The 12,587-nt window shown below is 38.3% G+C and overlaps 1 protein-coding gene across 1 annotated transcript in view; it reads right to left on the bottom strand.

Moving 5' to 3' along the window:
• trim45 (tripartite motif containing 45) overlaps positions 1–10,284 on the bottom strand; it is a 44,772-nt gene extending 34,488 nt beyond the window's left edge. The window contains 2 exon segments of the mRNA XM_034186079.1: positions 3,792–4,151; positions 9,732–10,284. Of these exon segments, the coding sequence (XP_034041970.1) occupies positions 3,792–4,151; positions 9,732–10,215 (844 nt within the window). The 5' untranslated portion in view covers positions 10,216–10,284.
• Positions 10,285–12,587: the final 2,303 nt, after the last annotated feature.

Below are 12,587 nucleotides of genomic sequence, written 5' to 3'. Positions count from 1 at the left end.
ACCTATACGCAGGTGCAAAAAATTATAGGTTGTTCATCTACAATGATCTCCAATGCTTTAAAATGGACAAAAAACCAGAGACGCATGGAAGAAAATGGAAAACAACCATCAAAATGGATAGAAGAATAACCAGAATGGCAAAGGCTCAACCATTGATCAGCTCCAGGATGATCAAAGACCGTCTGGAGTTACCTGTAAGTGCTGTGACAGTTAGAAGACGCCTGTGTGAAGCTAATTCATGTGCAAGAATCACCTGCAAAGTCCCTCTGTTAAATAAAAGACGTGCAGAAGAGGTTACAATTTGCCAAAGAACACATCAGCTGGCCTAAAGAGAAATGGAGGAATATTTTGTGGACTGATGAGAATAAAATTGTTCTTTTTGGGTCCAAGGGCCGCACACAGTTTGTGAGACGACCCCCAAACTCTGAATTCAAGCCACAGTTCACAGTGAAGACAGTGAAGCATGGTGGTGCAAGCATCATGATATGGGCATGTTTCTCCTACTATGGTGTTGGGCCTATATATCGCATACCAGGTATCATGGATCAGTTTGGATATGTCAAAATACTTGAAGAGGTCATGTTGCCTTATGCTGAAGAGGACATGCCCTTGAAATGGGTGTTTCAACAAGACAATGACCCCAAGCACACTAGTAAACGAGCAAAATCTTGGTTCCAAACCAACAAAATTAATGTCTCGCAGATGTGAAGAAATCATGAAAAACTGTGGTTATACAACTAAATACTAGTTTAGTGATTCACAGGATTGCTAAAAAAGCAGTTTGAACATAATAGTTTTGAGTTTGTAGCATCAACAGCAGATGCTACTATTATTGTGAACACCCCCTTTTCTACTTTTTTTTTTACTAATAGCCCAATTTCATAGCCTTAAGAGTGTGCATATCATGAATGCTTGGTCTTGTTGGATTTGTGAGAATCTACTGAATCTACTGGTACCTTGTTTCCCATGTAACAATAAGAAATATACTCAAAACCTGGATGAATCTTTTTAGTCACATAGCACTACTATTGTTCTGAACACTACTATACATGCATGTTTATATTATGATCATTTTAATTTTTCTTACAAAGTACTTTTTGCAATTGTCATGTTGTAGACATTGTGAGTTTAAAGAGCATCATTTAAGAAATTTTAATGTAGAGAAGTATGATTTTTTTTAAATTAACATTAACAGATGGCAAAGAGCCGTTTGAGTGTTGAAATGATGAATGTTTTTAATGGCATCTCTTCAGTGTACAGCGTCCACATATTGTTAGAAAATGTGGCTCCTTGCCATCAATGTATCTATGAATATGAAGAGTAATTAAATTACAGTGTGCCAATGGCTGTGATTTAAGACTGTAGATTTCAATGTGCAGATAAATAACTGTCCGGTATGTGTTTTTTCTTTGCATGTGCTCTTAATTCTTTCCACCATGAACTCATGCGTAGGAGCTGCATCCATGACAAATAATCAAAACAGATCATCATAGTCAAAACTGACTGACAGTTACTTACTGTCTAAATGTTCCAAACAGTAGGACACAAACTCTGAGGTCACTGTGCACTTCTGGAGTCAGAACTAGACTCAATGCTGACAGCTAGTAACATCATCATAAGCCAATACGCTGAGGTCCCCCGCCTATTATGCTGATACGGCATAGTGACAAAAGAAAAATAAGCACGGACGGTTGCAGGGGAGTCCATTTCAATGCCCCCCCTCCCCCTTGTCCTGACAGGGAGCAGTGAAAAATGAGTGGAAAAAGGCCAAATAATATAATTGAGTAGTTTTCCATTAATTTTCATGCGTGACCTTGACCCTATTATGCTGATACGACATAGTGACAAAAGAAACAAATAAGCACGGACGGATGAAGGGGAGTCCATTTCAATGCCCCCCGTCCCCCTTGTCCTGACAGGGAGCAGTGAAAAATGAGTGGAAAAAGGCCAAATATATAAGATTGAGTAGTTTTCCATTAATTTTCATGCGTGACCTTGACCCTATTATGCTGATACGACATAGTGACAAAAGAAACAAATAAGCACGGACGGATGAAGGGGAGTCCATTTCAATGCCCCCCGTCCCCCTTGTCCTGACAGGGAGCAGTGAAAAATGAGTGGAAAAAGGCCAAATAATGTAAGATTCAGTAGTTTTCCATTAATTTTCATGCGTGACCTTGACCCTATTATGCTGATACGGCATAGTGACAAAAGAAACAAATAAGCACGGCCGGACACATGGGAGTCCATTTCAATGCTCCTGCTTGTCCTGACAGGGGACACTGAAAATGAGTGGAAAAGGCCAAATAATACAAGCTTGAGTAGTTTTCCATTAATTTTCATGTGTGACCTTGACCCTATTGTGCAAGGTCAAATGCCATTGGCTCAAGGTAGCTGGGATGATTTATTATAAGTGTTCAATGCAAATTTAGGCTTTGTAAGATAAATTTGGTGCTGAGAAGACAAAATATACCCAAATATTCCTAATTGTTTTTTACCCATTTGCATGTTTGACCTTGACCCAGAGATTCAAGGCCAAATGTAGTGTGCTAAAGAGAGTTAGGTGCATGATTTTCTGTAAGCGTTTAATACAAACATAAGCTGTAGAATTGATATTTGAAAGAAAAAGTAGTATTTTGGGGGTGAGACAGTGGATGTCTTTGTCGCCCGTTATCGCAGATGACCTTGGAGATCTGGGTCAATATCATATGATTAGCTGTCACATTTGTGTCCATTTACAATAAGATGCAGATAAGTAATGTCTCAGAAAGGGGCAAAAGGGAAATCTAGGGCTGTCAAAACGTGACACACTGACAGACGGACACACAGAGTCCATTTCAGTGGTTCCACTTTTTTCATGGTGGGGGACAATTATTTTCTCTTAAGTGGTTTATGGTGTGGATAAGGGTAGTGGTTTAATACCTTTAAAATGCTTAAACAGTCTGGAAATATGAACAAGCTCCCAAAATTGTGCAACGACTTGCTGGAATTCTCACAGTGCCTGTCAGTGAGAAATGCAGTCGGACTTCGTTCGGTGCAGCAGAAAGTCAAAAACACGGAACGTCCCCGTGATGATGATACTCTTCTGTAAATGGCCTGAGGCAGGTCTGACGTTCATGGGCTATGTTATTCAGAAAACTCCAGACCCAAAACATTTCTCTTCTCACCCCATCAGGACCTAATTTACATACTTTTAAAAACATGTGATTAACATAAAGTTTCAAATTCCAGCAAAAAGCTGTAAACAGTTTAGTTCAGAAGATTCTTGTTGGTTATATTTTTATTGTTAACATTTATTTTTGCCATCCAGACAATATGGAATCTCACCTTACAGTATTCTCAAAGTTTTCAATAAAACAAGAATAAATGCATTTTAAAAAACTCTCACTGTATCTGCTATGAAACAGGCAAATGATGTGAGATCGGCAAAGTCACAGACGCACGAGAAGTAGAATTTGCCAAACTTTACAGCGGCCTCTTTAGACTCCACCAATTCATCTTAGACCATCAAGTCAACCCAAGTCAATTCAAAAGCACCTCCAACACTGATATGACCCAGTTCCAGAACTTTTAATTTTGTCGAACTGTGTGGGACATGATCACGAGCAAAACGCTGGTGGGAGTTCATCATTCCAAATCCAACTCTCGTGATTAGCAACAATTACTGAGACTCACGTACGCAGAGCATTCCCCAGCGGCGATGCAGTCACATGTCTGTCAACGTTTTGTTTGAACATTCTAAAAGAGCTAAAGCCAACAGAGGGTAAAACTGGAAAGACAGCTCATCCTACCTGCTGTCCTCAGGTTGATGTTGATCGTCCCTTTGCCTACAGAGGAGCTGAGCGAGCACATGTATATTCCATTATCGCTTTCTTTCACTGACCGTAGCAGCAGGGAGGCGTTGCCGTTGATGATCATATTCGGGAAGAGATCAGTTCTGCCTTTGAACTCGTCATTTTGGACCTGAAGGTTTGGAGCTCCGTGTTCGTACTTGTAAACCACCCCGCTGAGCCCCTGCTTCATCCAGGTGATGGACATTTGGCTGACCTGAGCTGCAGCATTGGGTAACGACATATAGCAGCTGAGGATTTGATCATTTCCGAGGTTGGCGATGGGCAGTCTGTTATTGCTCTCCACGACAGACAACTGGCCTATGGAATGTAGACACATTTAAAAAAATGCTGAAAGAAAATGCAGAGGGATTTTATTACCCTGCATGTCGGTGGTGTAGCAAGGTATTTTAATTGCCTGTACATGCACAAAATTACTAAGAAATATTTGAGCAGATTTTCATCAAAATTGGGAGGAATATTCCTTTGTAGTGGAGAGGATGATATCACGTTTACAGTAAAATTAAGCAAATGCTGATACAAGCACCAAATTTGGCAAGTTAGTACTTAATAAATGTGATCGATTGACTACTTAAAAAAAATACAAGATGGTGGCCATTTTCCACCAACCACCAAATGACCTGCCCAAAAAATTACCGTACTTTTCTGCATTGAGCATCGGTGAAATCCAAGATAGTGCCTAATTTCAAGAGTGGCCACCAAATCAACCCCTAATTTTTTTTCTTAAAAAAATGTAAATGTCTTTAGTGGTTTGATTTGTGCCATCTTGGTGTCAAATTGTAAACTTTCAGACATGCCGGATTCCATTTGTCCATGTTGACTGCAGATATTAAAAATTACAATGCAACACATTTAACGCTTAACACCTTTTATAGACCGACATGCAGTAGTTTCAAGAAATGAACACGTTCAAAACATGCGCTGGGTGGAAGCCATTAATATTAAATGTAATATACTTCACTTTAATTGGGCACATAAGCAAAATAATACCATAAAGTGCAAATAAAATATAGCTCAATGGAATTTGACATCAATACCATTTTAATCAATCAAATGCTAGCATTTCTATGCAAAAATTGATTTTCGATGGGTCATTTTGGAAAATAGCCACCATGTTGAATTTTCAAGTGGCAATTGACCAGATATGCTAAGTAATGTCATCAGAACCAACATGCTAAATTTGGTGCTTGCACCACCAAATGCATGAATTTTCCCCATTATCTGCTCCAGTATTTAATTAAATTAGATTAGATTAGACAAAATTTTATTGATCCCCTGGGAAGACTCCCTCAGGGAAATTAAGGTTCCTGCAGCATTGTGTAGCAGCACACAGGTAGAGTGCTTAATTGAGAGAGTAGAGTCAACTCAGAACATGGTGCCATTTTGGTTCAAACATAAATATAAATAAATGGTCAAACTTTTAATCACAGAAATGACTCCGGTCCCACTTTCTTCAAATCGCCGAGTGTCAGAGCTGAACTTTAATTTATACATCTGTTACTTTGCACATCCAGACTGCGAGTCTGAGTCTGAACACAGTGTAAAAAAAATAAACGGTTAGTCTTTTAATCAGGGGAAAATGACTCCGGTCCCACTTTCCTCAAATCGGTGAGTGTCAGAGCTGAATTTTAATTTGTAGCACTGTTACTGTGCATGTCCAGACTGTTCGTGGTTTTTAATGGAAATACATTGCGATCACATGGGATATTTTCTCCGATGTGAGTGAAAATCTGTTGTACAAAATCCATTATATACAGTGTTTATTACATGGAAAACAATACAAAAACTTTGGGACTTTTTTGTCCGGTGACTGCGAATATCTGGTTTATACGACAGCAGTTTAGGTGAGTTTTACTGTACATGGGACTGAACAATAAATTTACCTCTCAAAACTTTGACAATGAAGTCGCTTCCATTCCACACGGCTGACTTTATTTTCCCAAATTTTTCTTCTGTTCGGATCTGAAGGGAATCTGTACATCTTGAAGCCATTGGTGTGTCTATTTGTGCATCCAAATGTACAACAACTCTGCATTTTCAGCAAATAAATAAATAAAATAGCTGGATTTCCATGCAGACACATTAACAGCCAACGCTACTTTGAACCCAAGATGGCACCAGGAGTCACGTGATTTTTTTCAACTTGTCATGTGGCCACTCTCTCAATTAAAGCACACTAGTAAAAACTACACCTCAGCTCATATAGAGAAACACATATTTATACAAATTCTTAAGAAATTTATTGCAGACTTCACGAGAATATGAATTTATATTACATCAATGACAGGAATGATCAGGTGTCTCACTAAAATGTACTTTGGGACCAGCGCAGAACTCCACCTGTTCTGCATGGAGGCATTTGTTCTTAACAAAACAGCACAATGTAAACCTCTATTCAAACTTTTTAAATCAGCTTGATGTTTAAAGTGAATGTTGTTTTAATCTGCCTGCTGCTGGCTGAAACAGCAGTCTGACAAGCTTAATAAGTTCACACCCAGGTGTCAAACGTGTAACATACAGACACACAGCTACCTTATAGGCCATATGCACCGACTTGCATGTTCAACGCCCACAGTGTTGAACATGCTGGTGGACACTCCACAAATTGCACATTCATGAAGGCAAACCTGTTAAATGAAAAGATGCAACTATGGAAGTAAATCTGTGCCGTCGGAGTTTGAATTTGAATTTTTAAGGTTGAATTTTTTTTAGCACCAAATAAGAGTTTGAAGTTGAATTTCCAAGGTTGAATTTGTTTAGCATCAAATATTCAGCCTCAAAAAATTCAACCTAAAAAAAATTCAACCTCAAAAATTTAACCTAATTGCAGTGGATTCATCATCACAAGCTGACAGAAACGTATCCACAAAAGTGCCCTGATTTTGGAAAACAACATCTGGAAATACTTTAATTCCTTGTTATGGTTGAAGAAACGTAGTGTTTTTAAAGAAGTCCCTCTGTGTTTTTTCTGCTCCAGGTGCATTTCGCAGCCTGAACCAGAGAGCGCCGGCGCTTTGTGCCACAACAAGACAATTAACTTATTTTGAGAGGTGAAAGAGTCACAGCGCCTCATTCATTCATATCAGCGTTTATCACAGACATCGGCTGATTCTTCAGCATTCCGCATGTGATGAAAATAAATTCCATGATTCCCCAAGACCAAATTTAAAAATGTTACTCTGTTTGGCCTCCGTGTGACGGAAAGAGGCCACGTGACAACAAACGCTCGCTCAGTGATGTGCTTGTCAGTATCTCTATGCTATGTCTACCAAACAAAAAGTTCTGCTGGTGGTGGCCAGACTTAAATATTCCAACCCACACCATAACGTGCCTTTGTTTTTGTTTGTTTATTAGATTTTTTTTTACTATAGCTGGGAGCCTTTTTTGTTGTTTGTTTGTTTTTTTGGCTGTACCTGGGAGCCTTTTTTTGTTTGTTTTTTGACAGTACCCGTGAGTCTTTGTTTTTTCCTGTACCTGTGAGCCTTCGTTTTATTAATTTGTTTGTTTTGACGGTGAGCCTTTTTGCTTGTTTGTTTGTTGACTGTACCTGTGAACTTTTGTTTTTGTTTACTTGTTTTTTGGCTGTACCTGGGAGCCTTTTTTGTGTTGTTTTTTGACAGTACCAGAGTCTTTGCTTTTTCCTGTACCTGTGAGCCTTTGTTTTATTTGTTTGTTTTTGACGGTGAGCCTTTTTTTGCTTGCTTGTTTGTTTGTTGACTGTACCTGTGAACTTTTGTTATAGTTTACTTGTTTTTTTGACTGTACCTGTGAGCCTTTGTTTGCTTGTTTGTTTGTTGACTGTACCTGGGAGCTTTTGTTTGCTTTTTTGTTTGTTGACTGTACCTGTGGGCCTTTGTTTGCTTGTTGACTGTACCTGTGAGCCTTTGTTTTTATTTTTTATATTTTTTACTGTACCTGTGAGCCTTTTTTTGTTTACTTGTTTTTTGACAGTACCTGTGAGCCTTTGTTTGCTTGTTTGTTGACTGTACCTGTGAGCCTTTGTTTTTGTTTGTTTTTTTACTGTACCCGGGAGCCTTTTGTTTTATTTGTTTGTTTGTTGACTGTACCTGTAAGCCTTTGTTTTTGTTTGTTTGTTTTTTGTTTACTGTTCATGGGAGCCTTTTGTTTGTTTTTGTTGTTTGTTTGTTACCTGTGAGTCTCCCTTTTTGTTTATTTGTTTGTTTTTTTACTGTACCCGGGAGCCTTTCTTTTATTTGTTTTAGGTTTTTTTTGTTGACTGTACCTGTGAGCCTTTGCTTTTGTTTGTTGACTGGACGTGTGAGCCTTTGTTTTGTTTATTTTTTGTTGACTGTACCTGTGAGCCTTGTTTTGATTGTTTGTTGACTGTACCTGTGAGCCTTTGTTTTAGTTTGCTTGTTTTTTGACTGTACCTGTGAGCCTGTTTTTGTTTGTTGACTGTGCCTGTGAGCCTTTGTTTGCTTGTTGACTGTACCTGTGAGCCTTTGTTTTTCTTTTTTTGACAGTACCTATGAGCCTTTGTTTGCTTGTTTGTTTATTGACTGTGCCTGTGAGAATTGGTTTTTATTTATTGGTTTATTTGTTGACTGTAGCCTTAGTTTTTGTTTGTTTGTTGACTGTAACTTGAGCCTTTGTTTTTGTTTGTTAATTTTGTTTATTTGATGACTGTACCTGTGAGCCTTTGTTGTTTGTTTGTTGACTGTATCTGTGAGCCTTTTGTTTGTTTTTTTACCATACCTGTGAGCCTTGTTTGTGTTTGTTTGTTGACTGTATCTGTGAGCCTTTGTGTTTGTTTGTTGACTGTACCTGTGAGCCTTTGTTTTTATTTGTTTGTTTACTTTACCTGTGAGCCTGTTTTTATTCATTTGTTTTTGTTTGTTTGTAGACTGTACATGTTAGCCTGTTTTTGTTTGTTTGCTGACTGTACCTGTGAGCCTTTGTTTTTGTTTATTTTTTACCGTGCCTGTGAGCCTTTGTTTTTGTTTGCTGACTGTACCTGTGAGCCTTTGTTTTTTTGTTTGATTTTTTACCATACCTCCAAGCCTTTGTTTGTGTTTGTTTGTTGACTGTACCTGTGAGCCTTTGTTTTTGTTTTTTACTTTACCTGTGAGCCTGTTTCTGTTTATTTGTTGACTGTACCGGTGAGCCTTTGTTTTGTTTTTATTTACTTGTTTTTGTTTGTTGACTGTACCTGTGAGCCTTTGTTTTTGTTTATTTTACCTGTGAGCCTCTGTTTTTGTTTATTTGTTTGATGACTGTACCTGTGTGCCTTTGTTTTTGTTTATTTGTATAATTTATCTGTGAGCCTTTTGTTTTTGTTTGTTTTTACTGTATCCAGGAGCCTTTCTTTAGTTTTTTGTTTTTGTTTATTTGACTGTACCTGTGAGCCTTTGTTTTTGTTTTTTACCTGTGAGCCTCTGTTTTTGTTTATTTGTTTGATGACTGTACCTGTGAGCCTTTGTTTTTGTTTATTTGTTTTTGTTTACTGTACCTGAGCCTTTGTTTTTATTTGTATATTTTACCTGTGAGCCTTTTGGTTGTTTTTTATTACTGTATCCAGGAGCCTTTCTTTAGTTTATTTGTTTTTGTTTATTTATTGACTGTACCTGTGAGCCTTTGTTTTTGTTTATTTTACCTGTGAGCCTCTGTTTTTGTTTATTTGTTTGATGACTGTACCTGTGAGCCTTTGTTTTTGTTTACTGTACCTGAGCCTTTGTTTTTTTTGTATATTTTACCTGTGAGCCATTTGTTTGTTTTTTATTACTGTATCCAGGAGCCTTTCTTTAGTTTTTTGTTTTTGTTTATTTATTGACTGTACCTGTGAGCCTTTGTTTTTGTTTATTTTACCTGTGAGCCTGTTTTTGTTTATTTGTGTTTGTTTGCTTGTTGACTGTACCTGTTAGCCTTTGTTTTTGTTTATTTGTTTTTGTTTACTGTACCTGTGAGCCTGGCAGCAGAACTGGCACAGGTTGACGTAACAGACCTCACAGCGGCTCTGTGCGTCACCTTCACCGCACAGGTCGCATCCCAGCGGGCCGTTGGTCACCAGCGTCTCCAGGAACACCTCGTCCAGCGCCAGGTGGTCCGTACACAGCCCGGCCGGTCCCGCCGGAGGAAGCTCCACCTCGGAGTCACAGTCCGGGCAGAGCACGGTGACGGCGGCCCGCTCCTCCTCCTCCTCCTCCGCTGCTGAACCCGAGAACGGCTCCAACCCGCCGATACAGTCCGAGCAGAAGGTGTGCAGGCAGGGCAGGATCTTCGGGTCCCGGTACCGGCCGTTACACAGCCTACAAACCGCTCTGGGGTTCACCGCCGCGGCCTTTCGGTCGTCCTCAGAATTTGACGTCGAACGGACCGCGGCTCGTTTCTGTTCCAACAGCGACATGGCCCGTTTTCACAACAGCAAGAAGTTTGGCTCTTCTTAATAGTACCAGCTCACAAAAAGAATACTGTTGTTTTTATCTTGTTGGAAACTTAACTTTTTAATCCTGCAGGAAAGTTTTCTTCAGGTTGCGTTCACGACAGTAGGAAATATGACACCTAATAACCAGACCAATCGGAAGCCTCTCGCCGCATTCCAGGGCTGTGCCAAACACTTTCAGGACTCTTCTGTCCCCATCTACTGGTAGGATGGACTTTGTCCTGTTGTCCTAGTGGATGGACAGATGATCAGATTGTTTTTTAAATCTTTGGCTGTATTAATTTTGACATATTTATTTTTTTGTCCACTGTTTCCCCATAAGGTGCTTTTGGTGATCCGAAAACATGTTCAAAGACTTGGACATGTTCATGCATTTTTGTCCAGATGTGTCTAAAGACAACTGGCTGTAAAAGCGATCTGTGTTAACAATAAAACTTAGTTTGTCCAATTACACATGTCCTCTGCAAATTGAAGGATGGGTGTAAAATGTGTGTAAAAATATTGGTAATTCCTAAAGGGGTTAATGCAGTATTTTGTCCAGTAATGCTGAGAGTCTACATTACAAACACATCTTGATTGTTTTATTCCAACTCTATTGTTGTGGTGTAGAGACGCAAAAAAAAAAAGAAAAGCCGTACTGTCCAAATACTTATGGACCTGACTGAACTGTAAAAAATGTGATCAAATAACCAAGGCCTTCCTCTGATGGGAATCATTACTGTATATAAAATAGTTTTCAAAGCATTCAACATACATTTCTTTAAAAACATTGCACAAAGATTTTATTGAAATTAGCATCTGTAAATTTAAATTTTGGTATTTTAAGGACATCCTGATAACGTGCAGTTTTAAACTCAAGCAGAACTCACATTGATACAAGAAAACCATGAGGGTTTATTCACCATTTTGCACAAGTGAAATCAGATCAAATCCAGATCAGTTGTGAATAAAATATGAGGATTTTGTGGACGCATGGAATCTTGAACGAATCTTTGTTGAATCAAGCTTCACACATCAAGAACATGTCGGACAACTTGACTACTGAGAGAAGACACACATGTGGCAATTACAGAAATTTACAGCTCAATTATAAGTTTTAGTATTCTTATAAAACAATGTTTCCTTCATGATCCATGAGAAGCGGGTCATGCATCAGTTTCACCAGCGGTTAATTTTATTTTTTATTAGTCAGACAAATATTCAAAAAGTGATAAGTCCTTTAATAAATTACATGTAAGTTACATTAAAATATGAAGAACATCTTTAAAGTGATGTCTAAAACAGGCTTCTTCTCATAAACAGTTACAGATGATTGTGTATGCACTTACAAATGTCACATTTACTGTTTAAAAATGTCCACTGCATTCTTTGAAAATACAGAACATGCACAAACACAATGGGTGATTCTTTAACTACGGGCACTATTGGCCTTGTAAATGTAATTTCCACCACACCATGGCCTTACAATCTAAAGCGCCTTGGGGCAACTGTTTGTTGTGATTTGGCGCTATATACATGTGCTCTGATGTTACTGTTTATCTCCATAGAACTACCCACACAACCTTTCATACAAACTTTTTAAAGGGACATTATTGTTGTGGTGGAAATTACGACAATAGTGTGGGACAACTACATTTCGTTAAAAAATCACAACAGTTGTATGACATTGAATACCCCAGTTATGTTTTGATTATTTTACTGATATTTTATTCAGAGATATTTTAAAACATTAGAAAAAACGTTTGTTTACTATTCATTTTTATCATTGAAGATCATAAGTCTGGGTGTGGGACAAGCACAAAACGGCAATATTTGCATATAATGATGCTGAAAAAAGGTGAAAAAATCATCATAGACCTATAACAAATTTCTTAAAACACTTTCATTGTAAAGATAACTATAAAAGTGTGAAATTTCCCCTTTTCTTTTTTCATAAATATGATCAAGGGACATAAAGTGCCCGTAGTCTAAGAATCACCCAAATGTGGATGTTTAAGGTCATAATAACATTCAATATTAATGAAGCAGCCAGTAATTAACATGGACGCGAGATCAGGACAGTAAACATGTGCAGAGGACACTGACTAAAAGGCTCAGGTGAGCGGGTGCGAGCAGGCTCCGTTGCAGCGTCGAAGGTGAAGTACGAGTTAACGGAAATCTTCCTAAGTCTGAAAAACACAAAAGGAGAAGAATCACTAACACTTTCACACTGTTTCAACATGTACATCAATAAATTCAATCAATAAATACGTACAATAAAAATGACTGAACTGCTTGGTGCACATTTATTCAGATAAACGATAGTCATCGATAAATAGTAAATAGATAATAGTTCT

This window comes from Thalassophryne amazonica, chromosome 14 (assembly GCF_902500255.1).
Source record: "Thalassophryne amazonica chromosome 14, fThaAma1.1, whole genome shotgun sequence".
Classification (NCBI taxonomy): Eukaryota; Metazoa; Chordata; class Actinopteri; order Batrachoidiformes; family Batrachoididae; genus Thalassophryne; species Thalassophryne amazonica.
This window is presented reverse-complemented; position numbering and strand designations above follow the sequence as displayed.